The sequence below is a fragment of the Drosophila kikkawai genome, chromosome 3L, assembly GCF_030179895.1.
Source record: "Drosophila kikkawai strain 14028-0561.14 chromosome 3L, DkikHiC1v2, whole genome shotgun sequence".
In the NCBI taxonomy this organism is placed as follows: Eukaryota; Metazoa; Arthropoda; class Insecta; order Diptera; family Drosophilidae; genus Drosophila; species Drosophila kikkawai.
The window spans coordinates 8,323,584-8,350,145 of record NC_091730.1 but is presented as its reverse complement, the minus strand read 5'-3'; the positions used below and the strand labels follow the sequence as shown (position 1 = coordinate 8,350,145).

The following is a 26,562-nucleotide window of genomic DNA, read 5'->3' as shown; positions in this document are numbered from 1 at the left end:
TGATTCTCTGTTGCCCAGTCGCGCGTTTAATTCAATTTGTTAATTTACAAATCCGCAAAACTATTTGGCAGCGAGGGAGTCTGTCTGCTCTGCGGTTTTCGGGTGATTTGTAGGCGATAACTGCAACTTGTTATTACTATTGAAGGCACTCTAAAAAATAGAAGGAACAGTTTTGGAATTACAAAAAAATATTTCAAAAATGTAGAAATAAATAATAAACAAGAGATGGCTACTATTAATAAATAATCTAATAAAAAAAATATGAATGAGGTAGGAAACCTGCTAAAACACAAACATTTTCTTCCATTATTTATTATTATTATTTATTTTTAATAATATAGGTAGTAATTTAATTAAATCAAGAAAAGTTATTATTAAATTCGTTGACATTTATAAATTAAGACACTTCATTAAGTACGTTTAATATTTATATATATATTTTAGAATTAATATTACTTAGTAAATTCGTTATTTCAATTCACAAATGAAGACACCTTATAAAATATAAATAAAACTATATAAAAATATAAGAAAACATTTTTAAACACTCGCTTAAGAGACTAGAATTAAATTCCCTCTTAAGTAAACATTTTATTTTCGTTTTTAAAATATTTTAAAAATAATTAAACGTAATTTTCAACAATTATTTCTATTATTCTATAACCTCTTTTAACAATTATTTAATAAATTCCCCTTTGGATTTTTTCCAAGTGTCGCTGCCTGTCAAAAGTTCTCATATTTCAATAATTGTGATACTTTTCATCTGATTTCACTTTATTTTCGTATTTTTATGGCGGCTAGAGCTAGACTCGCGGTAACAATAAAATCAATTGAAATGTGTTGGCAAACATGTCAAAATAAATTATAGAGAGCGTGTCGGTGTGGTTTAGGAGTGGTTCTGCTTCTGGTTCTGGATCGGATGGTCTGGGTTGTTTGCCCGACGCGTCGGTGGTGTTTGCACGGAGGGTGGTGTTATGGGTGTTATGCAAGTGTGTGGCACAACCACAAAAACCGAATTTTAATTTGTACGCTTGCCATACATGACATTTTACACTGGCCAAAAGGAGGCAGAGGAAGCGGAACCCTTCGGGATCTAAGCGGCTTACAAAAGGATCTCTGGCCAGAGACCGGGACAGGAAATCAGGGGTACCCACCCCTCGGACTACTCACAAAAGGCCAAAAGGGATTGCACAACTCGCGAACGCCTATTTACAGGGTATAATTAAGTTAAGTCTTGGCTGAACCGGGGAAAAAAAGAACAAAAGTCGAGAGGCGAAGGCACTCGACGAGGGAGGAGTTGAGTTTTGAGGGGGGAAAGTGGGTGGATATTTTGATGGAGGCGGGGTTTGTCTCAAAGGACACGCTTCTATTCAAAAAAACGCTTTCAATGTTAAAGTTACTTTAAGCTGGAAATTAAAATAATATTTTACAGGAAACTGCATAGAAGTTTTGCTTTTAATTGAGATTAATTTAAGGAGCTATCTTAAGCAAATCCATTTAATCTCTGCCCCCCCAGGTTGATAGCTTAACATAAATAGTATTCATAAAGCCTGGGAACCTTTGATGATCTTGACTTTTACCCATTTTCACACACATTTTCACGCTGATCCACGCCCTCAATAGATCCCCTCTATTAGAGTGGACCCCGTTAGAGTGGCGTTCTATTCACCCATTTTCCCAAGCCTCAAGTCATGGATATATGTATATATTTATATGCCCCTCCCCCGAAAAACTTGCAGTTTCGACACCTTGCGGCTAAAACTGAGCTTGGGTCTGGGTTTGGTTTGCCTTTTGGTTTTTTGGGTCTCCGCTTTCTGGGATCCATAAATCAAGACGGCGCAAAGATCATTAAAAGAGAATCTCTGCTATCATAATAAAGAAATCACACGAGAAAACAACCGGAGATGGCAGCGATTCTCTTTTGATTTGATCGCTCAATCAAAATGATAAATGAAAATTAATATTTCTTAATATTGTTTACAAAAGTGAGAATTGTGTACATATTTTGGGGGAATACACAGTTTTGGGGTTTTATTTTTAAAGGAGAAGCAGAGTAATAGTTAGAAGTTAGAGTGGGTTATAACCCAAAGTTAGCTTCCTTTCCTGTTTTAAGATATAATAATTCTATTATTATTTATATTTATAAAAACCAACAACTCTTTCAACTGCTTTCCAAACCCCTAACATCTTTGAAATAGGCGCTCTGTGGTCGATTTTTCACTGGTTTCGGTGGTCATTGTTTGATAAGAATTATTGCAACATATCAATCACGAGGTTAAGTGGATCTGTAAAATGTGAGGGAACATGCATCAAGCAGCACGCAATCCAATCCCAAATCCAGCCACTCTACAAAATGAAAACATTAACTGGGAACAAGAGAGAAAATGGTCAGAAATAAATATATATACATATATACACACGTCGGACAACCTTTTGTGTGTTCAACTAAAACAACAGCGGAAAGTTGCGGCCACCGACATTCATCAACATCAAAAACAAACAGCAAAAGGCGCGAGGCGCGAAGCACACAAACAAGAATCCCCCAAACCATCCATCCAACCATAAGGAGGGTTCCATTCCCAGTCCCAGTCCCGAGTAGCATATACCTTTTTCCATTCCCATTCGGGCCAATTTATATAGTTGAGACGTTTCTGTCGAGGTGCCGGGTCGAGCCGCTTTTTGGCGGTTGTCGCGGTTTGGCTTCACCCAGTCCCGGAATTATTATCCCGCACTTTAGGCGATTAATTGACTTTATGGCTCCGGTCTCAGCCAAGGGGATAGGGAGTATTTTATAGAACCAGGGAGCCAATGGGGTTCCAATTAGAGAGCGTTTCGTTTGCCGACTTGGCCAGCTGGGAAAAGTCTTTTCCAGCCGAGAGATGAATGGCCAGGGTCAATGGTTTTTTAAGATTATAAAGAGGAGTCCTTGGGAAAATGATCAAAAATAAGTAATTATAAAAGATATAAGATATATTTTAGTATCAATAATTCAGGTAAACATTAAAATTTAATTACATTTTGTTCATGATTTTAGAAGTGTGTGGAAAGTCAACTAAGAAGATAAATAATCTTATAACCTTTTTAATCCTAGATCTTACTCATATGCATTTTAACATTCCCAAAAATAAACTTTATGCTTTGATTTTGAAGTAAATCGTGTGACTAACCCTATAATGCCACCATTATTTCCGTTAACATCTCCATCTACTCTGTCTCCCTGAAAGCCCCGAAAAACCGATGCCACTTCAGAATAATCCCATTCTTTTAGAGGGGATTTGCTGGGGAATTCCGGTCCGCTGGTCACTCGGGCGTAAGAAAGGCTGACTTTAAGCAAATTAGCAATTCAACAAAAGTGTCGCCTCCCAGTGCGACTCATCCCATCAGGCCTTAACCCCTAGCTCACGCTTCAACGCAACGCCGCTCGCCTAATCGTGGCACGTGCTTCGACATATTTAATCACAGGGCCAGGCCAGGCAGGGCCTGTGTGTCTCTTTTCGAAACCGAAGAACCAAAAAAGGGGAAAAGGCAAGTTGCGCCACACACAAGGATATAATCCAATCTTATGCTGCTAATTTTACACAGCTTCTGAGCAGGATCCCGAAAATGCCGGCAACGCTGGCAAGTAAAGCAAAATAAAGTGAAATAAAATAAAATCAAATCTCGTGTGTGTGGACGAGCGTGTGCAAATGCGGTTAGGGGTTGAGTTGTTCGGTCGAAGCTGAGGTTTCCAGCGGGGATGTGGGGTGGCGCAGAAGATGAACTCAAAACTGAAAACCGCTGCCAGCTTTGCGAAAAACTTTTTGCCAAAAGAAAACCCTCAGACAAATAAATTCGATTATAATACACTAGGGGAAAAGTCGGGTTGGGAAAAACAGGGAAATTCAACTTGCTGACATTTTGTTAGGTTTTTGTGTATAAACTTTTTTGTAAATAAGAAAACAAATCGATTTTGTAAATAACAATATGTAATACTTTTATATCTTCTAAGGAAATATTTTTGTTTAACTTGGTTAGATTTTAGTTAACAATTATTAAGTTTATTTAACACCCTAGATATATGTAGATAACTATTTTTTTTATTAAGTTAATACAATAATTTATTTTTTAAATAATAACAAGAAAGAAAGCTAACTTTGACCAGTCAAAGTAACAATTAAAATATATCATAACAAAGCCAAAAATGCATTAATTTCGATTCGGAAAGCAGTTTTGTGTTAGTTTTTATTAATTTAAATAAACTGCATACCAAATTTAAAATTTTAAGAAATCCAAATTTTTGCCCATTTTTGCTAATTTTAATGATGTAACCCCTTATCAAATTTCGCAAAAATGGCCAAAAAATCGTTTTCTTCCGGACATGTCTAGAAAGATTCCCCTGTTGATGCTGATCAAGAATATATATGGTTTATGGGGTCGGAAATAATTCCTTGACTTAGAAATATATGTAGAATGTAATATAAAATCTGATTTTTTTATATTAAAAAACTTATTGATTTTTTTTTAAATTAAAAATATCATAACTCGGCCAAAAGAGCATTCATTTTAAATCGGAAAACTGTTCTTTGCAAGATTTTCTACAGTTAATAAATCTGCACACTTCATTTAAAAATTTTGAAAATTAAATTTTTTATCAAAATCAAAAATTTTAATGATGTAACCCCTTATAAAATTTTCCAAAAATGGCCAAAAAATCGATTTCTTCCTGACTCATCTAGAACGATTCCCCTGTTGATGCTGATCAAGAATATATATGGTTTATAGGGTCGGAAACGTCTCCTTCACTGCGTTGCAAACTTCTGACTGAAATTATAATACCCTGCAAGGGTATAAAAATAGTTTCCTTTTTATATATAAATATTTCTGTATTTTAAATAATTTTCTCAGTGTTACGTTCCTTTTTTTTTCTCATTTTTCTCGAAAGCTAAAAACTCCCGCTGAGAAGCAAGGCAGTTGGTAGTCCTGGGGGCGTGGCATATATATATTTTGTATAGCCTTTTTTCAAGCCCTACTGCCGAGTTGTTTGTTTGGCCAAAGTTTCGAGCCAGCGAGATGCCTAATTCGTTTACCAAATCCACTTTACATAGTTGAGCGAGTCGCAGGCACAAAATATGAAAATTCAATAAACTACGCGGGGAGTCCTTGAGAACCGACCACCTCCTCCTGGGTGGGGGGTGGGGGGAAAAGCAGTGGCATCCCTGGGTCCTGCCACTTGACGCTTAATTGTGCGTCGCCTCACCTGCCAGTGGGAAATGGAAAATGGCACGTGCAAAGGGGCGTCATGAAAACGGGGGAGGAGGAGAGGGTCACACGCACGAACTGCATTCGCAAGTGGGCGTGCATAATTTATGCTAATTCGCCTGAGAAAGGCAACCAAAATAATAAAAAAACAAATATTTATAAATAGAGCAAAGCATAAACTTTAAGATCAAGTTTTAATAAACATAAGCTTGGGTTTAATGAAATTAATTCTGCAGAAATAAGTATAATATATGACTTGCTGAATTTCTTAATTAGGAATTATGATAGTTCCCGTTTTCTTCATAATTATTTATAATATTTAACTTTAATATATCTTTTGATCTCTGCTAACTTAAGAACTTATGTCAAACATTAGTTTCCCCCTTTTAATGACTTGTTCTGACTTTCAAAACAAATGTCACCCCCCTAATGACACATGGAAACACTTTCCGCTTCACGGTCCGTCAATTGACAGTCCTCAAAAATATAAAAACACTAAAAAGAAAATGATGATTGTAGCCGAAATTAGGTGCTCCACAATTAAATGATCATTTCTGACTGCGGGCTGCCTCGCACTTAATTAAATGTCAATTCGTTGACCTTCATTGACGCCCCTAATAACTTCATTAGGTGATGTTAATTTCCACCAACCAAAAAAAGGGTTGACACCCTTAGGTTTCATTTTTTTCATGTTTATTTTAATTGTCCCCCAAAACTAAAGGGAAATTTTTGAAATTTTGTAACCAACCCGCATGGCAAACCATCAAGTTCTTGTCACATTTCTTGGCTGCCCTTTGAAACAGACTTTTCTTGATGATTTCTTCTTTCTTTTTTTTTTATGAATATTTCCTGACGCAGCAACAGCAACAATTTCCTCTCCTTTTTGTCATTATTCACACTGCAGTGATTCCACAGCAAGATAGAAATTTTCCTGCAAAGAAAAATGATAAAGAAGAAAATGTGAAACCCAAGGGGAAAAAAACTTGGCTGCTTTGTAGAAAATTCATAAAACTTCCGCTTGGAATATCGGTGGGGAGACCAGGACGAGGACGATGGTTAGGCCTGGGTCAGCAAACAAGAAAATGGCGCATTTTAAAGTGAACGGAAGAGAAGACAGAAAATGGCAAGAAAAAGCGATGAAAAACAAAGTCCAAGGAAATTTTCCGTGTCAAGAAATTTTCCTGCTACTTGAAGCTGCCTTGCTTGCCGCCATTTTTCAGCCGTCTCGCTCTGTCACAGACCCTCTCTTTCTGGGGGTTGCGTATCCCAAGCTACCCTTGGGGCTGAAACTCTTCGGCTTACCTTTTTTTTTTCATTTTTTGCTCGCTCTGCGGGGGTGGCTCCTTGCCAGCGAAAATAAACAAAAATCAAAGTTGCAAATAAGAAGAAACTACAAAGTAAGTTAGCATAAAAAAAGTTTAGCGGCGCCTTGTTTTTCGGAAGTTTCAACATCTTTTTCGGGGGTAAAAAGGGAGGGCGTTTGGGAGGGGGTGGCATACTTAGCCAACCCCTCGGAGGGCTCACACAGACACCGACAGACGCACACACAAAGGACCCCGTCGAGCACTTTTCGTGCAACAAAAGCCGGAAACTGTCGGCAAAAAGAAGAAGCTGAGGAAAAACTCAGTCAACATCCTCTCAAGTGCTTCCTTCGCCGGGGCTCCTTCAGTTCCAAAATCCTCGTCCTGCCAATGCTTTCCACTCGGGGATTTCGGCGCTCCAAGTCCCTGCACTTGGCAAAAAAGCAAAGGCTTTGAAAAGGGTTTAAAAATGTTAGAAAACTCGTTGTAATTTTAATGAATATAATATTATTTTTGTATTATTTAATTCTTGAAGGGAATGTGCTTTAACAATTTAAATATCAAATAACAAGACTTGCTAGTTCTTTCCTTAATTTGCTGAGAGTATTTTTTCCTTAGTGTTTTCCTCTTGTCAGCATGCAGCCAGCGATGTGGCCGCTCAGCCAAGCGCAAGGACGGCTCCCTAGGAAAAGAAGGAAAAAGGCAGGACGAGGACGAAGATGAGAAGGACAACGACAGCTACAAGCGAGCTGCTCCCTCACCTTGTTCATGCTGATCACGTCTATTTATTGTGCACATAATATGGGAGCAGCTTGGAGCAGCTACCAGTTCCAGGCTCCCAGCGACCTCAGCTCTTCTCATCCTGCTGCTGCTCCTTTGACTCCTTCTCATCCTCCCTTTAGCCTGGCTGCTCCTCGGGGCTACGTGCGACGCATGCATCGCTGGACACGCTGCTGGGTCCTTCGCAACACCACCACCACCACCCTCAGAGTCCACGCCCCCTCTGGTGCTTTTCTTTTGGACATTTTTCCCTATTCCTATTCCTCCACGCCACGGAAAATTCAATTATCGAATGCGAATTTTTGCTCCTCTTTTTGTGTTCTTTTCGTTTCCGCTTCGAGTGTTTTTTTGTTTCAGCCGAAAGCATCCCAAGACGAACTTTCAGCGTATCAGCATTTATTTGCTGTTGATTTATGCAGCCCCACCCGCCGTGTACCGTGTGCCACCCCCTTTGGGATGTCAAACAATCGTCATCGACATCCACATCCACATCCTCCTCTCCATCCTCAGCCTCATCCTTATCCCCATCCCCAGGCTGAGGCAGAGCCAGAGCGTTGTTGAATATTTGCCAAGTATGCTGATTGAATTTTTTCCAGTTGACTAAATGATATCAAGGATATTTGCCAGGCAAGCGCGACTGCTGCTGCTCCTTTTCCCAATGCTTTAAGCCTATGAATTGTATAATTTACAGGATTTACAGGGACTTGGGATATCTTTGATTACATGTATAGCCACTGGGCAGTTTGGGATATGTGGAAATATTGCCTAATTTTGGCTAGGGAATCAGTAAATAGAGAGACTCTAATAAATATTATCCTGTGGGAATATAAACTACACATTCTAATGAACCCTTTTTATAGATGTACACGTATTCTTGGGGTATTTATAACAATGTAAGCCTAATTTATAAATCTAACTAACTAAGACCATAAAATATTCCCTAGAAAAAAATCCCTTTCAAGATCTTAAAATTCCTTCCCAAAACACCCACTTGTAAATTATCTCAAATAACCAGGTTTATCTTCAACAAAAACTAAATTAAATTGTTAAATTCAAAGGCAGATTGCTAAACCATATTTGAGTCCAAGTAAGAGCCTTGTGCAACTACCAATTTAATTACAAATCCCGTTAACAAACCCCGCCCACAAGTGCAACCGAGATGCTTCCTTCTTCCTTGCCAGCAAACCCGGCTGTTTGCTCTGCATCCTTGATGTGAGCAATCCATCCTTTCGGATGCCATCTATAAACCATTTAAGCAGCAGCGCCTGCTGCTCATTGTCAATTTCCAATATTTAGACAGGCAACTACTAATAATCGTGTTTGGCCGGCGTAAAGCGAGCATGCATTTTGCAAATACTCGATACACCCGATATACCCCAGATGGAGGGATAATTAACACTTGTGCCATCGAGTGGGTTAAACAACAGTTGCAGCTAGCAGCTAGCAGCTCGCAGCGATCTATTTGAATCATCCGTTGGCCATGCAATAATTAATATGCCCAACGTGCAACAGCAGCAGCAACTCATTCAGAAACGGGGGTGCTAACATGGGGTGCCAAAGTGGGCCAAGGGGGAGGTAACAACGGCGGTTGGTGTGCCATAAAAGGCGTTAAATTGACACAATTGAACACACCCTTGAGATTCGAGTGAGTGGGTGAGGGCTTTCTCACTCGTTTGTTTGCCATTGCAGCAACTGATGTTTTGATGTTGCTGCTGAAGAGGGGGTGCAATGTCAGTGCTGGCAATTTGTCCTTTTCACTAGAAAGATTAGGTATTATTCTTAAATTTCTGGAATGCATAAATATGAAAAATAATATGGTTTATTTGTACATTTTCCTAGATTTTTGTTGATGAGAAATAATTGTTTAAAAATTGAAAATAAGACAAGAAACATAAATTATTTTAAATAAATATTTTTAAAATATTTCTCATTTCCTTAATATATTCTTAAAAATAGAATTTAAGCATCGCTAAAGTTAAATTTTAATCGCAATACACGAGCAACATCTTCATCATAGCCACACCGCAAAAATCCGCGACAAAAGTCAGTCATGTGTAAATGTATCCCCAAAACGTTGAGATGACAATACATTCCTACCTCCACTTCGATAATTTGGGGAAGATCCAAGGCCCCCGTCCATGTTTGGCCTATGCAAATATGTGCTACAATTGATATTTGCCGTCAAAATGCGAATCCTGAAACGTGACAATGCTTGGATTGGGGATAGGATTCAGTGAGAGGTGCGAAAATGCTTAGCGAAATTATGAAACTGATAGGAAGGGAAGGATGTGAAGGGTTTGGTGAAATATGAAGCTAAAAAAAGAGGGAGAAAGGGTGCTTGAATTTGCAGAAAACATTTAAAGATACATTCGGGATTCTTAATGATTTAATAAGTTTAAAAACTAAAGAAAAATCTCAGTATTCTAAATATCTAGCAAAAGACCTAACAGATTAATCTTTAGTAGACAATTCTTTTAGTAAAATCTTAAAAGCAATTATTTATTTTAAAGACCTACAAATTCCTGCAATTAATATACTCCTTATTCCCCTATTAATTCGATTCCATTTCGATTAATTACTTTCAGAACCCCATTAAATGCCAGAGCAATTGCATTCCTTACTCCTAAGATCAACTGTGCGATGCAATCTTCTCTGAAATCTCCTCCTCCTCTGCAACTTTCATATCATATATCCGAAGCGAAGTTATCCGAAAATGCCTGCAAACCCGGACTGTCAAAACAGGCAAACAAATTGTGCAAATAAGTCGGGGAAATGTTATTTATGTTCGTAGGATTTTCTGTGATTAAATAACCGAACGAAAACCCCTCACCTTGTTGGATAGTTGCAACTGAGTTGAGCTCCAAATGTGTCAGCATCGGTTGCATATTAATGGCCCGGAGGTGTGCATGCCAATTGTCATGCGCTGAAATGCTTGTTAACAACGTCGATTGCTTTTGGTCAGTCCAACGCCAGTCCACCAGTCCCCATCTCCCATCACGAACTCCAACTTCGAATGCAACTCCTATTTCGGCTCCCACTCCTCTGGCCTTTTTCCTCTTTTTAATCAAAAAGAAGTCGATGCTCCTGACTCCCGACTCCAGACTCCTCCCCCGTGGCAATAACGCCACACATTTGTAATGTTGCTTCTGTTTTTTGCTGAAAGAGGAGCCCAGGAAGCGGCAGGAAGACCACAACAACACCAAGGGAAGTCTACACTTGGGGAAAAGTAATGATGTTTTAAAAAGTAATTTACTTTGTGAGGTTAAAGTGGGTTTAAAACAAATTTATGAATATTAATAATTATATTAAAAATAAGATGAAAACAAAAATGTTATAAAATTAAGCATACCTTGGGCATTATACCCTATAATTCCCAACTGGTTCTGACCTTAAACTAGTGCTAAGCTAGCCAAAAAAGCCTGCGTCTAGTTGGTTTGTATTTTGTATTGTTTATGATTTCTTTTTAAAACAGATTTCTTTTCTCAGCGTGCATCTCTTAGATACATTTTACAAGTTACTTTAAGGCAATCAATTTGTAGTGGAATCGCGAGGATCGCCGCCGGAGGACGGAGGGCGATGGGCTGGAAAAACCAATCAAAAGAGCGTTGCGAACGCAAATTGAACGGCAAATGGTTGCGAGATGATATTTCAATACACCAGCCTGCCGGCTACCCGGCTCACCTGTGCCCCAGCAGCTCACCTGTACCCCAAGCACCCTCCCATACACACTTAACCCCCTTGATGGCCCTCCTTTCAGGGGCCATAAATTATTGACGGGCGACGCCTGCGCGTAGTTTTCTTACTTTTTTGCAGTTATGATTATCGCGCCAGGATGGAAACAAGAAACAGAAACCGAAATCGCGTTCCGTTCCGTTCTGTGTGCAAACAAATGTAAAAAATTTTTAATTGACTTTTGCAGTTTTCTCTGCAGTTGCACTTTTTATGGCCCCTCGCGTGTATGGCAGCTTAAAAGTTAATAAAACACGCCCAATGATAACAAGCCGCTAACAACAGCGCACTCGGCCATATATTGCCCCTGAGGTCTTCATCATCTCGCCAGAATAGGCTCCAACATTGTGAGTCGAGATGATCCCGGGTACCGATCCTGGTGCCAGCTAAAGCCAGAGATCCTCACCAGAAGTCGCCAGCTTCGAGCTTCCAGCTCCAAGCTCGTAGAAAAACAATCAATTAGGCCCACAAGTAGCTTCCAACTCTGAGAGGGAGCGCCATAAGATTGGAGTCCAATCACTGGGAAAAAATCAAGAAGAAATTAGAAGGGTTTTTATTTTTTCAATAAAAAAAAAGGATTTGAAAAATTTTTGAATATTTTTAAATAAAGTTCAACCAGCTTATTTTGAATTCAAGCTAGGTTTATGTTATTTTTCCTGTCATTTAGTTTAATTCTCCGAGTGTAGAATGATCATTGATGATGATGATGAGAAGATTCCTTGGTTCGGCTGGTTTGCCTGCCTGGTTGCCCAGTGGCAAAGACACGACTTTGATTCTCTTTCTGCGCCGACTGCCGGAGTTTTATGGCCTGCTTTGGCAGAATTTATGTTACATTTTTATAGTTCCAGTGTAAATTGACTTTTAAAATGCAAAAATTTATCATACCAATGGATGGGGATCGGTCAAGAGAGGCGACAGTAGGGGAAAAGGGGAAGTCCCGAAGCCAACTTTAATTGCTTAAGGTCTGGCAGATGAGTGGCAACTCTGGCAGAAGCTTTGAAAAGCAAAAAGCTTGCTGCTTTAAGGGCGATAAACATCTGCGCGGTTTCAAGAGGAAAACAACCCCCAATAAAAAGTTTACTAAGTTTGATATAATCATCTGAAGACGAAGTTTTATACACCCTTTAAGGTAAATAAATTTTGTTTATTTAAAAAATATAATATAAAATAATAATATATAAATTTATAATGTTATAAAGCATTTCAAAATTATTTTTCTGTACTTTAATTCATTAATTCTATACAAAAAATATACATAAAAATGCATTAAAATTAGCCACATTAACACATAAAACATTATACGAATTTTTATTATTTTTAAACTATTTTTAAAATATAAAAAACGCAAACCTTACCTAATAGCTAAGATACCCTTTCATAAACACCCTCATAACACTAGCAAAAAAGCTTTTTAGCGAGTCAAAACATTTGACAGACCTTGTCCTTCTAAACTCACATTTTTTTCGGTAGTTCACCAGTGCAGTTTGGCCCAAACCACAGGCCAAAGCTCCCGGAAAGTTTGTTTTGCGTGGGTGCCAACATACCTAGCCCACCCCCCCTTTGGCGAGGTCACTGCCAGCAAACCCCACCCTTGGATATTTTTTCGATCCAATTGCATGACGAAACAGCCGCGGAAACAGTTGCGACGCATTCCTCAACTGATTAGCTGCGACGAAAGCGGGAAAAATCCATAAATTGATTGGAGAAAAACCAGAGAAAACTCCTTGGAAAATGCTGCTGCCGTCGGTGAGTGCGGCGTCCGCCGCTGGTTGCAAATGGAAATGCTGTTGTCGTCGCACCTGGGAAATGCTAATGGCTCCGGTTTCACCCAGGAATCTGAGGACCACGGCCCTGCTGACCAGCATCTATCAGTTGGTGAGTGGAAAATGTAGGAAAAACTATGTTTACTTCAAGAAAATATGGTGTTATTGATGGAAAATCATATTGGGAACCTTTTATAGGTGTGGAAATATATAAATAAGAAAAGAATTAAGTCGAAATAAGTTCTATATGAGAGTAATAATATCAATTTCTTCTATCAATATCCGACTAACTAAAGGAAATCCTTAATTTAAGAATATCAAGATTCATTTATAAGGCGGGGCGCAGCGCACAGGACCACTGGCACGCAGGGAGACTGTGAATCCCCGAGCAATCCAAGCGGACCCATTCGAGGTGCAGCCGCCTGCCCCAAAGACAAAAATTACGCACTGGATATGCAAAGCCATACCCCACTGGGCGCGCAAGGAGCCAAAGGCGGCAATTGAACGCACGCCCCCGCCACCCCCCTGGTAAGAGGGGGCAGCGAAGGAGACGCTCCTGCGGCGCAATGCGTCTGCACTTGAGCTCCGTGATCGGGAACGTGCCAGGACGAGCGCCCTTTTTAAATTTTATGCGGCCGCCACAGCCGAAGTCATGGCCAGTTCTGCCTGAAGTGGTTGGGAATTATATGGCACGCAGCCGGTTATCGCTGAATGCAAAGGGGTAACTACTTGGGGAGATCGTTGGCCAGGCTGTTCCGAGTTTCGTTTACGCTGAAATGTATTATTTTGATGATTATTTTTTATTAAATTTGATTAAATTATACAAATATATTATTAGATAAATAATAAAATATATATATAAATACTAATACATTCCCCCTTCTTTTTCTCCCACAGTTGATCTCCCATTGTGCCCTCTTTCTGGTGCTTCTGGGCCTGGCTCATGCCGAGCAAATGTGCCATGTCCTGGAGCTGGATATCCTGGACCAGAAGGACAATGGCTTCTACAACATGTCACCGTTTCACAACGATCTGAGACTGCAGACAGCAGCTCAACTGGCGGCTGCCACTGAGAATGTGCTCTATGTAATGGCAGGCATTGCTGGAACCTATGCCTTGAGTGCCATATCCCTGTTCTTCGGGGTCTACAAAAATCGTCCTGGCTTGATTATACCCTGGCTGATTGTGGAGTTTCTGCTGATGATTGCTCTGGGAGCTCTCGTGTTTATGCTGAGGGACTCCAAAGTAGCGCAGTTTCTGGGCGGCCAAGTGCCCTACTGTGAGTGGCAAAAAATTTATGAAATATTGGAATATTTTTTAAAGATACTTTCTCTCTTTTACAGTTATTATCTGCTATAGTATGATCTGCATGGATTACTGCAAGTGGTATGTGATGCACAGCTTCTATCAGAGCCTGCGGACTATGAACAAACTCCGGGAAATAGCCACTGTGGCTATTCCCTGTCCAGCGCCAGGGGCTGTAAGTTGGCAACTATAGTTAAAACCATATATTTCATATATAAATCCATCTTACAGATACCCTATCATTTCAAACGCGAGCACATGTATCTGGGCAGCAATGGCTACAAGCACATCCTAACCGAGTCTCCAGATGGACAGTGCTAAGTCCCTGATCCTAGAGATATAGAATTTTGTTTGGAACTTCCCCATCAGGTGTCTTGATTGCAATTTGCCTTGCAGTTTCTGTATGGCAAAACCGAGTGTGATATGGATATAGCAAAGATACTATTTTAGATAGCCAATGGATATGGACCGAGGGGCATATTAACAGATATAACAGATAAATCGTCTATATCCCCAGCAGGCAGTGCCTGAAATCGTTGGGAGCTTGAGGGATCGTTTGCCAGCAATATAAAATGCAACTATTTTTGTGTAGAACTAAATATTAAAGTCGGTAAGCCGCGTTACTCACTTCAGCACTTGAATACAATGGTAGCAACGAAGTTAATTTTAAAATGTTTAAAATAGAGAAAAATATATGTTAAAAAGAACAATGAATCCTAGACTATAATATCTGAGCTACCGCAAGTCAAGTTAACTTGGAGTTAAAGTAGATTTTTTTTAACATAAAGCTTTGAAATTGTTTGAAATTAAATTTAAATAGCTACGAAAATATTTGTTAACTATTATTGGCCTTAATTTACTCTAACTTGCAACTTTTTAAGCACAAAACCAAAGTGAAAAGAATATGAATATCAAATAAAAAGTGCAAATATGAAGCATATATATGACTTTGTAAATATAAAATATTCAATAATGGGTAACATAATTGTTTAAAAATTAATTACCAGATTTACAAGCTTTAAAAAATGTTTCACATTACCTTCGATATATTTACTTTAAAATCTAGCAACAAGTTTTTAGTGCTTTTATTTGTTTTTGGCCGCAACTACAAGTATATTTTGTTTCACATATTTTTTGTTTACTTAAATATTTGATTTTCCTTAACCCTTCCTGCCTTTTGGCTTGTTAATCGATGGTGCCATTGTGGTTCTACTAGTGCCTATTGTTGTACTTCGAGTGGTTGAGGAACCCATCAGGGTCATGTCATTATCCAAGCTATCCATAAGCAAATCCACCACTGTGATGTTGTTACTGCCCTCCGAGTCACCTTTGTCGGTGGGAATACTGATCTGAAACTGGAGCAACACTACCAGATAAGTGACCATTGTGGTTATCAGCCCCTTGAATAAACTCCTGTTAACATCGAAGAAACCGCCACAGTTAATAGTTGAGGGATTCATTTCGGTGGCCCTGAGAAACATGTTGATCTCCGTCTGGGCATCCGAATTCATCCAGTTCAGCTCCACCATAAGAAGTTTCTTCTGGAAATTAGTTCGCACATTCACCGAAGCATAATGAGCCTCATCGCAGATGTAGAACAGCAGTCCAATGTTCCACAAAGCCGTAATGGTAAGTCCTATGTCCTTGATGCCAAATCCCTCCGAAAGCTGCGACATCAAACCGTAAATCGACAGAGTGATGATGAAGAAGAGATACAGACTCATAAAAACAAAGGTATAGCACATGGCATTGCCGGTGTCCCGGGTCAACTTGCTCAGGCGAAGCCACAACACCCGGTAGTCCGCCACCATGGCAGCGGGTCCAATATGCTTCAAGGCCTTCTGGAATCGCTCCGCCAGCAGATGAGCCGTATTGCTCATGGCCTCGCAGATGAGAAACCACCAGGCACCCAACATGGCCGTCAGATTGTCCAGGATACAATAAGGAACCACCTGATTGATGTTCAAATCCGACATAGTTACATGAGTGATGACAACCGATAGAACCGAGAGAATGGGCAGCACGACGGCGATGTAGACGGCCTTCTGTCGCAGATTCAGAGGCAAACTATGGCCAGAGATCTGGTAGTAGAGCACCTCAAAATCATCCCAATCGTTGAACAATCGAGCTATTTTCCTGGCCTCCCACCACAGGATGGGTATGATCATAATGGGCAGGATATTGACCAGGAAAAGGTAAGCAATCACCGCCTCCTCGAAGGGTCCGCTCAGGGAGCGCACAATATGGATGCGATTGTTGGCCACATAACCCACATAGCACTGTGTATTAAGGATTATATAACTTTCTAGACTTTACAGATTTTCCTTTCCAACTCACCGCCAGGAGCACAAAGAAAACCACAGAGTATATGAACGGAGCTGAGTTCATCTCAAACTTGGCACGGGCAGGACCACGTCTAACGATGGGCAAGACGCCAATAATCCGCAAGAACCAGTTGACAGGAGAAATGTTTCTGTAAAACACACTCTATTCCCATTTCCTTTAAAAAAATTCTTTACAAAAAAAGAACTCCAAACTTACTGGGATAAATTCCGGATTGTTGGAGGCGGTGCTATCCGAGGTCTTCTTCCTGTCCATCGGCGGCGCCTCGTAGTCCGCATCCAGGCGCTCGGCCAATCCTATCGAGTACTTGCGGACCCCATACAAATAGGCCTGGGCATTGGCGCTATTCAGGGGCTTGGCGTTGAGAAATACCGCATCGGGCTTCTTGCGGCGATAGTAGTTGGCCATTCCGGAGGAGACTGTGCCCGGAATTTCCGTGCCCGTGGCCTTTTACCCGCCAGACAGCTTAAGCATTAGCCATGCACCAGGCCCACGCCCCCATATCGACCACGCCCCTTGCTAGTTGACTTAGAGCCGGAGTTTTAGTTTCCTGTTGAAGTGCGTTGTTTGTCTTTTGAATGCATTAACCTTAGCCTGGTGTCCCAGTTTCGGATTCGAATTTGTGTCAATGGCGGGCAATGCAAGGATTTGCAACACTGGAAGGATTTTCCAACACTGGAGTGAACTGCTTTACCAATAACTTGTACTGCTTGCTTAATGTTCATAAGTGTGACCAGCTTCTAGGTTAAACAAAATCCTCTAGTTTGGCCAGTGTTTTTGGTCCCTCTTGATTTAGCCTAAAAAAAGAACAACAAAAAACGAAACACCGAAAAACAAGAACAAAACCAGCTTTTTTTAGCAATTATTCTTGTATTGGTAGCAACGACAAATATAAGGCCACGCGATGATAAGCTTTCTGTTCATTGTAAACCGCGCGCTCAGCAGCAGCAGCAACACGGCAGCGACCTTGACAGGCAAGAAGATGTCCGCCGCGGGACCACGCCCCCTCGTCCTCTGCGGCCCCTCTGGGTCCGGCAAGAGCACGCTCCTGAAACGCCTCTTTGCCGATTTCCCCAATACCTTTGGCTTTAGCATCTCGCACACCACGCGGAAGCCGCGTCAAGGCGAGGAGCATGCCGTCCACTACTATTTCGTGGAACGTCCAGAAATGGAGGCCGCCATCGCCGGCAACGAGTTCATCGAGACCGCCGAGTTCTCGGGGAATCTGTATGGAACCAGCAAGGCAGCCGTGCGGGAAATTCAGGCCCAGGGCAGGGTCTGCATTCTGGACATCGAACAGAAGGGCGTGGAGCAGATCCGACGAACGGATCTCAATCCGATTCTCATCTTCAACAATCCACCTAGCATCGAGGAGCTGGAGCGCAGACTACGGCTACGTGGCTCCGAGACGGAGGAGAGTCTGCGAAAGCGTTTGAACGCCGCCCAGGTGGAGCTGGACTACGGACTAACGGAGGGCAATTTCCACAAGATCATCAACAATGTGGACATTGATGTGGCCTACCAGGAGTTCCGCGACTTTGTGGTCAAGGAGCTCACAGAGCAGGCCAACCAGGGTGTGCCTGTCATCCTGAACTAAGGAAAGGTGCAAGGATAAAAGGACGACACTCCCAACCAGGGTGCAATGATATTAACCTCAAAAGGGGACGCCGGGTCTAGGCAGTAGTTGTTACCAAGATTTGTGGGTGGTAAGTAAGGGGGTTTTCTGAGGAGTTTCTGAAAGAGATTTTAAACTGGAAACTACGGGTTGTGGTTTGTTTTTTTGATAGGAAAATGTAGTTTTTATTTATTTTTTATGCAAATATTAAGCTTAGTGTATTAGCTTAATTTACCTTAACAGAAACCTTGCTATTAGAATTCATGAAAAAAATATTTTTTGTTTTCTTTTAGAATATTTATTTAAAGGTTCTTAACATATTAACGAAATGGTTCTTTAATTTCATATTTTCTGAAAGAAAAAGCTTTTCATTTTTAAGTGTAATCAAATTCTTAAAACAAACCTCATTCAAGACTCTTAAAAACTAATTGAAAACCTAGTTTATTTTTGAAAATAGCTTTTATATTTTATAAGAAAATAAGACTTTATTTAGTTCAATTTAATAAAAAGAGACTTTAAAATATTGTGTTCTTTTGGTTCTTTTAAAACCGCCAACAAATCGAACTCTATCCATAGTTTCCAGTAATAAATAACTCTTGAAACTTCCCATAAATAAACCTACCTTAGGCCCACCACTTCTCCTGGGTGATCCATGCCAATTGAAGGACCCGTTGCCCCTACCACCACGTTGACTAATGGCATTTATACTTAAGGAATGGCTTTGTATTTATATTAACCACCTCCTGCTCCTCCTCCTCCCTCTCATCCCCATTGTCCTCCCCCCATTTGTTGTGCAGAAATTCGTTGTTGTAATTTGTAATCTTAAGCTGAAAGTTGTTGCGCTGCTGCCTTCACGGTTGAAAAAACGGAATCAATAAAGCAAACAATATGCGGGTATTAAAAATATTGTATTTTCACAAACGTTCTCTGTACAAGCAGCAGCTGGAACTGGACTGGAGCTGGGAAGGTCAAAATGTTATCGTCTACACGCAATCGAGCGATTTCCCTCAGCCAGGGGCCTCTGTCTGGAACTCCCATCCCGGCGGATCTGTTTACCTATCGAAGGTAACACGCAGTCCCAGACGAAAGTCCTGCTCGGAACCTTGGATTACGAGGGATACGCATTTGGCTTAGCATAGTCATGGTGCAGGTGTAAGCGAGCCTGGTATTTGGTTGTGCCGCCCATACCCGATTGCGTGCCGCCCTGGGTGCGATGCACAAAACTGGCGGATCCATCCACCTTGGTTCGACTGTCGGCGCTTTGCCACAGGCCGGCTATTGCCTCCAGTGCCAGTTCCGTCTCATCGTCCTTGTCGTCATGCTCCGCGGAGAGCGTCAGATCGATCTGGCGGCGGTGGCGAGGAGCGGAGGAGGCCACAAAGGCGCTGGAAACAACGAGCAGCAGCAGCAGGAGGTACCGGAGCGCACGCATGGTGAAAACAAACTGAACAGATGCCTGACTCGAGAATAATAATCGGAGGCTTTGTAATTTTGTTGTTGATTTAGCAGCTGGCTTATCAACGGATTTATTGCGCTCGCTCTCTCTTCTCTCATTTCCATTTGCCGTAGATTAATTAGTACTAAGTGGGGACTAGGACTGCAGCAGACCTCTTAAACCTTGGGCTCCATGATCTGTGCGGGCGGCCAGTCCCATTGCTTGGCGGGTGCCGCTTGGGCCAGCTTCTCCCAAGGCTTCCAGCCCAGCATTTTGCGGGCCAGCACTAGCTCGTTTTCGGCCTGGACAATGAGCTCCTCAACCTGACCACAGCCCACGGCTTTCTCCAGGGCAGAAATGTCCTTGTTCTAAAAGCAATACATAGTATTAAATGTGATATTTTTGAGGATTGAGGAATATAATCAAACCTTTGCCACTGCATCAGCGCGTTGCTTGACCAACTGCTCAGTGTACTTCCTGTAGTTGGCCTCCTGTGGCATCTTGGACACCGCCCGCAGGATCTTGCCATACAGAGCACTCAACGTATGGTGGGGATTGGTGGACACGGCCAATCCGGTCAAGCCCGTGGACTGCAAGGAAGGAAGCGATGACATAACCATAACAACTAGCGGAATTTAACTAAACTTGCAGGTAACACACTTTATCCTTACACATCAGATAGTCCTTTATTTATATTTATAGTGACTTACCGCCTTGATAATCTTGGCCATCTTAAAACAGCGTTTTTAGCCGGAAAAGCAGAAATTTTCAACAAATTTGTATTTTTGTAGTCGAACCAGCAACAGCTGTTGGGTCTGCCAACTTGCTTCAGTTTTAGTGTTGAAAAGGTTCGGAGGGATTTTTAGTGCGGTGAAAGTGTTCATCAAAAATTGGATAAGCTAAACGATAGTTTGGCGGGTAATTTAAAAATATAAAATATATATTTAACTTTAATTTTCCCCTAACATTATGTAAATAATGATGAACAGAAATAAATATTTATTATTTTTAAGAGAATAAAACACTTTCAATTTGCAGTTTTTAATTTATTCTTCTTTTTTTATATCTTAAAGATAAAAATAAAATATTAAACAATTTATTTTCGACAAAATGCTCTCTTTGCATTAATTTCATTTTATGGGATTCATTTTATTTATCACATTTCAGTTGTTACATGTATAAAAATGAGGCGCTTGTGTGAATTTTAACAAAAAAAACTACCCGGTGTGAGGTGAGGCTGTGAGTATTTCCTAATGATGTGATTGTGCTTAACTGGCTAAATACTAATTTCTAAAGGAATCTACAAATATAAAAGCAGATCCTGAACTAAGTAGTATTAACGACAACAGGTGTAGATGCCACGCCAAAGGCCGATATCAGGACATTGACCACTGTCACAATAAAAATGCCGATGACTGTGTAATTGTTGACTCTGTTCGCCCGACAGATATCTTGCTCGTTCTTAATGTTGTACCGGCCATTCCAAATAAGTCCCACGCCAACAGCAATCTGCAATGAAGCATCACATAAATATAAATATCAATAATGCCAAAAATAAATGCTTAAATTTAGGAATATACCAAGTACAGTGTAGCTTCGTTCTTTGTTAATTTAAAAAAATATATATAGTATTTGCTAAACTCTTTTGTTATATTTTAGTAATCTTTTTTTCAGTAGGCCATTGTCTCTTTGTGTTTCCTAAAGTCATAAATCATTTTGCAAGAAACCGAGATTTGTATATTTATACAAATTTTATTATCTTATCGTATAAACATTTTCTGATAAACACTTGAAAACAGCTTGTGAGTCTATGAGCTTAAATTAAAATAGCTTAGATTCTTGGTGAAAAACCAAACAAAAGTTTTTCTAATGAAAACAAATGCCTTTTAAGATACCATATTTTTCTTTTCTGATTCTACATATATTCGGATTTTAAAATATATATTTCTTACCTGAAATACAATGCTGAGTGAGATGAATATCAAGCTGGGATAAAAGTACGGATGCTGAGTATTCGTTTCCAGTACATAACGCAGCTGATTGGCATTTGCCGAAAGCAGAGCCAGATCCATCATACCCTGGGCCAGGGTCTTCTTGTGCTGATATGCATTGACATCGGGAACTGGAGTCTCCACTCCGTCAATGGTCACAACACCCGATGTTCCATTGTATCCCGGAAAGGAGAAACTGGGTCGTCTGCCGCCTCCTCCGTTGGGAATGAGTACAGTGACCCCACCACCGGCGTTGCCTCCAAGGAGACCATCGTCTACACCGGGATTACCACTCCCATCTTTAACAAAGGGACGATCGTCGTCATCATCATCCGTTTCGGGAACTGTTAAATAATAAATAAAAGCATCAATATTAAATTTTTACTTTGGGGCTTAAGTTACTTACACAAAACAATGCGGTTTACATTAATTGTAAAGATTAAAGATTGCGGTTTCAAGCACCATTAGTCACAAGAGCGTTTAACATATAGTAGATATAGACAAGCACACAGAAAAATGGATTCTAGTTTTTGTTTTCCTTTTTTTTTGTCAGAGATATACAAATAAGTTGGAATACGAACCTGCTCGGGGCACTCGTACATTATTACGTCCATCGATTGCATCGCCATTGCTGTGATTGTTGATATTTTCCTATAGAAATGTAAATGAGAACATTTCCTGAATATTAACATGTTTCGTATAAAACTCTAAGGTTATTGTTTAAAAATGCAAATCAAGTTTGTAAACAGCACAGCTTCCGTTTGAATATTCTAAATTATTTGCATTCCGATTAATGCAATTGAATAGTTTATGTGATTTATAAATATTTGTATAGTGTACATATGTACATTAAAAAATGCAAAAGATAAGCCACAGGGACAAACATCAATTGTAAGTCGCGCTTATCTGACAAAGCTAGTTGTGGTGGTTAAAAAAAAATACATTAATGAGCAGATAATCGAGCTTAAATCAAGCATAAAGTCATATATAATGTAATTATATTTCAATAATGTATATAAAATATATTTAACTGATTAGGGATAAATAAAAATAAACGACAAAGACTTCAAGAAAGGGGATTGTTGGGGTTTATTTTAATATAAATATATTTAAATGATTAATTTAGTTATTAAGTATATTTTATATATATTTAAATGATAAGGGTTATTTAAATATAAAAAACAGAGACTTCAGGAAAGGCGAAAACTACAATTATTTCCCTAAGAAGTTAAAAAAACGTTTACATTAATTGAATTATAAATTGTTTATGTAGTTACATCCAATTTCTATTCTCAAAAATAATACAAGACAAGACAGTAACACTTTATTATATCTTACAACTTCCATAATTAATGCTGGAAATCCCCAGACATTGCTATCTATAACTTGTTATTGTTCATGCAATGTTGCAAGTAAAAACCCCAAGATCCCAAAATGAGAGATCTTTATTGAAGCTGCAAAGGGGGATCTATTTCAATGACTAAGTCTTGTGGGTTTTTTCCGCTTCAGCTGCCAAAATGTTAATCCAAAAAATGTTAATCTTCTCCGGGAATAATCTACCCCTCTGTTTACACGACAATTATCGGATACTAGCTATATCTAGTAAATATATCTACTGTATCTTTATACCCTTGCAGGGTATTATAATTTCAGTCAGAAGTTTGCAACGCAGTGAAGGAGACGTTTCCGACCCTATAAAGTATATATATTCTTGATCAGCATCAACAGCCGAGTCGATCTAGCCATGTCCGTCTGTCCGTCCGTCTGTCCGTCTGTCCGTCCGTCTGTCCGTCTGTCCGTTTCTACGCAAACTAGTCCCTCAGTTTTAAAGCTATCTTAATGAAACTTTGCAGATAGTCTTCTATATACTCTCACTGCTATATATGTCGGAAGGGGCCGGATCGGACGACTATATCATATAGCTGCCATACAAATGTTCGTTAAATTTTTAGAAAAAAAATTTTAACTTGGCTGTTTTTCAATATTATGGCATCATTTTTGAGATATAGCCTTTTTATATTATTCCAGAATTTTGGTAAAAATTTTATGAAAATCGGACGACTATATCTTATAGCTGCCATAGGAACGATCGGGAAATTAATAGAAAAAAAAAATTAAAGATTCGTTGTTTTTCAACGTATTTTCATCTACTCCGGGGTATAAGCTTATTTTATTATTCTAGAATTTTTGTATAAATTTAAAAAAAATCGGACAACTATATCATATAGCTGCCATATAAACCGATCGGTAGATGTAGAGAAAATGTAAAGCTGGGAATGCAAAACTGTAACTGTCAAACTGTAAACATAATAAGTATAGGTAAAATGTAATGAAATAATATCTGCAAGGGTATACAAACTTCGGCGTGCCGAAGTTAGCTTCCTTTTTTGTTTTTTTAGAAATATTCATCAGCAAAGTAAACAAAGCTGAGATTTATAGGCAATTGTTTACCCTAGTCTAGCAAATAATAGCTACAAACTCACTTGATTTCTCGCCAAAGTTTTATCATCGTCCAGCGGCAGCTTATCCATTTGAAGTGCAATATGCTCTAGGTCACTCATTTTACAATTAATTAATAACAAACGTAAAAAACGTCTTCGGGCAATTAAAAGCGAAGAATTTCTGTATGTTCGTTGAGGCTAAATTAAATTCTTTGTTTTTTAACTGTATCTTTTGGTTGGAAATCACTCGAGTGTTGTTTTGTATTTCTTTTTTTGGTTTCTTGGTTAATACTCGTGCGCGTTCTGCGACTGCTCGGCACGCTATTTCTCGGACAACTGACCAGAGATTCGAATGAAATTGCGAATATTCTCTCGGGTCCACTTGTTTGGCCGCTCAGTGGCGGTCGCCAGCGGTTACGTTTTCCCCAAACAATCGGACACTGGGGATTTCACGTTCTCAGTCTATACAAAGTTACAACAAGTTTGTGGTTTTTTGTAATTCAAAAAAACACAACATTCTCTAAAGAGTATGTGTGTTGGAGTGGTGTAAATAAGCTACCGGCAGGCACAGAGAGAAAGATTATGAATGATTTAATGATGTTTTATAAAGAAAAATATATAAGAAATATAAATTAATATACAGATCGTTAGAGAGAATTATATTTTTGTAAGGTAGGTTCTTTTAAAATTTTAAAATTATATATCTAACTACTAATTTTAGGGGTTTTAATAAATTATTCTGAATTTATCTAAATATTTTTTTGATATAATATTACTAACAGTGACTAAATAATTTCACTGCTATTTAAAAATATAAATTTTTTGTTAAAAAATAAAAGTTTTTTTTATAAAAATACCAAAAACATTTACTTATTTTTTAGGTAATAAATAAAACCCCCCTTTTATTAAATTTAAATGTAATTAAACCAAAAAATATTCTTTCTGTGTTCCTAAAAAAAAGTTGTATGAAGCTTGTTCACCTTTTCTCTCCCTCTCTTTATTAACTTTCTCTCTTTCTCCAACTAACCCTCTCTCTCTTTCTTATGGTGAATTATTTCCGTAGTCTAGCACGCTAGTTCCTCGTTTGCATTAAAATGCATTTAGCTTGCATTTAATGCTGATACGTCATTGCACTCAGCTCGATAACCTAGAGCGTTAATATAGATTAATTTAGCTGCTCGCCTTTTTTCTTGCTTTTTTCGCTGTGTGAAAAACGCGATTTCTTGGAAAATGCCCAAATGAGCTAGCAGGAAAATGTCACAGGGAATATTTTCGCTCGCCCGTTAGTCATCAAAATGCGGGAACAGGTAGGAGGAGGCGTACTACTCATTGAGGACTTTCACAATTGAAAAGAATCGAGTTCTTTAGGCCTTCTCGAAACTGGAAGAAGAACGCAGAAACCGGTTGCCGGCCGATTGGTAGCATTAAGCATATACAAAACATACCATGAGTTTACTTTTTGAGCATCTTTATGACATGTGAAGCTGTTGGTAAAATACCCAGCGGCTATCCCATATTTCTTGAATTTATTTTTGGCCAATGAGAACGTTGACTTTGGTTTTAAATGGGCGCAAATTGAATGCCAGACAAGAATTATGAAAACGTAAACAGAAAAACTTTGTTGTAAAAATGTGTGAAAAGAAAATATAAGATATATTTGCATATTCTTTATTTATTTTTAGGAAGAGCCGAAGATGCCGAAAAAATCAATGAGCCATTAATAGAAAAAATACAGCTATGCCTTTACTCAAAATAAATAATAATGTAATTTCTTGCCTTTTAACCGTTTAGTGTCAGTTATTTTTCAATTTGGTCTGAATTTTAAAATTTGGCGCCTTTCAGCAAGTATCGGCCATTCATCGTTTTGTTACTTTCGATATTTCCTTTACATATACCAACACTGGCTCTCAAAATTGCGTTTTCCTCAAACCGAAAGTGGCTAACGCCTTTTAGAGTCAATTCACGCGCATCTATTTGAATTTGAATTTCCCGCTAAAAGTATATTAAGCTTTTCACTAAAATTGTATTTTAAATTTGCAAATCCATTTTTTTATTACATCTCTATTTTAAATTAAACTACAAACTGTATTTATAAATTTTTATTATTATGTTTTTAATTATTAATATAATTTATTTATTAAAAATAAGTTTAAAAGTTCTTAAATTAATAAAATAAATTTCTAATTTATATAAAAAAAATATATTCATAATTATACTCGCCAGAAAAATGTAAAAATAAAAACATTTTGGCTCATAAAACCGAAATAAAAAGTATAGTAATATTTTGTGCGTGGAAAACTCTCGAAAATCCTTGTAAATCGCGGCGTAAAAACTGTATACTGTGTTCGAGTGATTAAAGCAACGTTTAATTTACATGCTGATTATAAATGCAAGCCGCAGACGCAGCCGCAACATCACATTTTCCGCTGTCAAAAGTCTTGCATTTCAGATGCACACCGATTGCAGTTGTATGCGCGTGTGTGTGTGTGTGAGGGGTGCCAATTGAGACTTCTGAGGTAAATAGTACATACAACTTTAGTTAATTAGTCGTTTCGGTTAATATGGTAATTGAATGTGCATGTACCGACGTTTACAACTATATGCGTACATGTGTTTAATGC

The 26,562-nt window shown here is 39.1% G+C and overlaps 6 protein-coding genes and 1 non-coding gene across 8 annotated transcripts; 2 read left to right on the top strand and 5 right to left on the bottom strand.

Moving 5' to 3' along the window:
- Positions 1 to 12,512: 12,512 nt before the first annotated feature.
- Positions 12,513 to 15,056, top strand: Fie (Fire exit). Its single transcript, XM_017175048.3, has 4 exons — positions 12,513 to 12,923; positions 13,709 to 14,090; positions 14,155 to 14,291; positions 14,348 to 15,056. Exons 1-4 carry the CDS (start codon positions 12,780 to 12,782, stop codon positions 14,435 to 14,437), a joined length of 753 nt encoding a protein of 250 aa, XP_017030537.1. The 5' UTR covers positions 12,513 to 12,779; the 3' UTR covers positions 14,438 to 15,056.
- LOC121502304 (U11 spliceosomal RNA) lies at positions 13,148 to 13,433 on the bottom strand. Its single transcript, XR_005990928.1, has one exon. It is a non-coding gene; the product is annotated as a U11 spliceosomal RNA (small nuclear RNA).
- Positions 15,057 to 15,204: 148 nt separating the features above from the next.
- On the bottom strand, positions 15,205 to 16,882 carry Gr63a (Gustatory receptor 63a). The gene is made up of 3 exons (XM_017175037.3): positions 16,658 to 16,882; positions 16,454 to 16,603; positions 15,205 to 16,395 (listed from the first exon to the last, which is right to left on the bottom strand). Exons 1-3 carry the CDS (start codon positions 16,865 to 16,867, stop codon positions 15,277 to 15,279), a joined length of 1,479 nt encoding a protein of 492 aa, XP_017030526.1. The 5' UTR covers positions 16,868 to 16,882; the 3' UTR covers positions 15,205 to 15,276.
- A 349-nt stretch (positions 16,883 to 17,231) lies between these two features.
- Positions 17,232 to 18,978, top strand: LOC108080668 (guanylate kinase). The gene has a single exon (XM_017175504.3). The coding sequence runs from the start codon at positions 17,364 to 17,366 to the stop codon at positions 18,054 to 18,056; it is 693 nt and encodes a 230-aa protein (XP_017030993.1). The 5' UTR covers positions 17,232 to 17,363; the 3' UTR covers positions 18,057 to 18,978.
- Positions 18,964 to 19,541, bottom strand: LOC108080693 (uncharacterized). The gene is made up of 2 exons (XM_017175534.2): positions 19,263 to 19,541; positions 18,964 to 19,176 (listed from the first exon to the last, which is right to left on the bottom strand). Exons 1-2 carry the CDS (start codon positions 19,504 to 19,506, stop codon positions 19,127 to 19,129), a joined length of 294 nt encoding a protein of 97 aa, XP_017031023.1. The 5' UTR covers positions 19,507 to 19,541; the 3' UTR covers positions 18,964 to 19,126.
- A 15-nt stretch (positions 19,542 to 19,556) lies between these two features.
- Positions 19,557 to 20,359, bottom strand: ND-13B (NADH dehydrogenase (ubiquinone) subunit ND-13B). The gene is made up of 3 exons (XM_017175524.2): positions 20,220 to 20,359; positions 19,938 to 20,099; positions 19,557 to 19,877 (listed from the first exon to the last, which is right to left on the bottom strand). Exons 1-3 carry the CDS (start codon positions 20,238 to 20,240, stop codon positions 19,686 to 19,688), a joined length of 375 nt encoding a protein of 124 aa, XP_017031013.1. The 5' UTR covers positions 20,241 to 20,359; the 3' UTR covers positions 19,557 to 19,685.
- A 278-nt stretch (positions 20,360 to 20,637) lies between these two features.
- Positions 20,638 to 24,265, bottom strand: NijA (Ninjurin A). Of its 2 annotated transcripts, none has more exons than XM_017175107.2 (4): positions 23,984 to 24,265; positions 22,082 to 22,151; positions 21,462 to 21,844; positions 20,638 to 21,018 (listed from the first exon to the last, which is right to left on the bottom strand). In XM_017175107.2, exons 1-4 carry the CDS (start codon positions 24,059 to 24,061, stop codon positions 20,836 to 20,838), a joined length of 714 nt encoding a protein of 237 aa, XP_017030596.1. In that variant the 5' UTR covers positions 24,062 to 24,265; the 3' UTR covers positions 20,638 to 20,835. The 2 variants fall into 2 exon arrangements, with proteins under 2 accessions (XP_017030596.1, XP_017030605.1); XM_017175116.2 differs by having other exon boundaries at positions 21,462 to 21,799.
- Positions 24,266 to 26,562: the final 2,297 nt, after the last annotated feature.

Bases quoted from the DNA above. Each gene is read 5' to 3' on its own strand.
- NijA (XM_017175107.2), bottom strand. From the start codon at position 24,061: ATGAGTGACCTAGAGCATATTGCACTTCAAATGGATAAGCTGCCGCTG. The intron at 22,152-23,983 runs GTGAGTTTGTAG...ACATTTCTATAG, and splicing joins AAACTTTGGCGAGAAATCAA to GAAAATATCAACAATCACAG. The intron at 21,019-21,461 runs GTAAGAAATATA...GCTTCATTGCAG, and splicing joins CACTCAGCATTGTATTTCAG to ATTGCTGTTGGCGTGGGACT.
- LOC108080668 (XM_017175504.3), top strand. From the start codon at position 17,364: ATGATAAGCTTTCTGTTCATTGTAAACCGCGCGCTCAGCAGCAGCAGC.
- Gr63a (XM_017175037.3), bottom strand. From the start codon at position 16,867: ATGGCCAACTACTATCGCCGCAAGAAGCCCGATGCGGTATTTCTCAAC. The intron at 16,604-16,657 runs GTAAGTTTGGAG...AAATGGGAATAG, and splicing joins ACAATCCGGAATTTATCCCA to AGTGTGTTTTACAGAAACAT. The intron at 16,396-16,453 runs GTGAGTTGGAAA...CTTAATACACAG, and splicing joins TTTTCTTTGTGCTCCTGGCG to TGCTATGTGGGTTATGTGGC.
- Fie (XM_017175048.3), top strand. From the start codon at position 12,780: ATGCTGCTGCCGTCGGTGAGTGCGGCGTCCGCCGCTGGTTGCAAATGG. The intron at 12,924-13,708 runs GTGAGTGGAAAA...TTTCTCCCACAG, and splicing joins TGACCAGCATCTATCAGTTG to TTGATCTCCCATTGTGCCCT. The intron at 14,292-14,347 runs GTAAGTTGGCAA...TCCATCTTACAG, and splicing joins CCTGTCCAGCGCCAGGGGCT to ATACCCTATCATTTCAAACG.
- LOC108080693 (XM_017175534.2), bottom strand. From the start codon at position 19,506: ATGCGTGCGCTCCGGTACCTCCTGCTGCTGCTGCTCGTTGTTTCCAGC. The intron at 19,177-19,262 runs GTATGGGCGGCA...TCGTAATCCAAG, and splicing joins CCAGGGCGGCACGCAATCGG to GTTCCGAGCAGGACTTTCGT.
- ND-13B (XM_017175524.2), bottom strand. From the start codon at position 20,240: ATGGCCAAGATTATCAAGGCG. The intron at 20,100-20,219 runs GTAAGTCACTAT...CCTTCCTTGCAG, and splicing joins TGGCCAAGATTATCAAGGCG to TCCACGGGCTTGACCGGATT. The intron at 19,878-19,937 runs GTTTGATTATAT...TATTGCTTTTAG, and splicing joins GCGCTGATGCAGTGGCAAAG to AACAAGGACATTTCTGCCCT.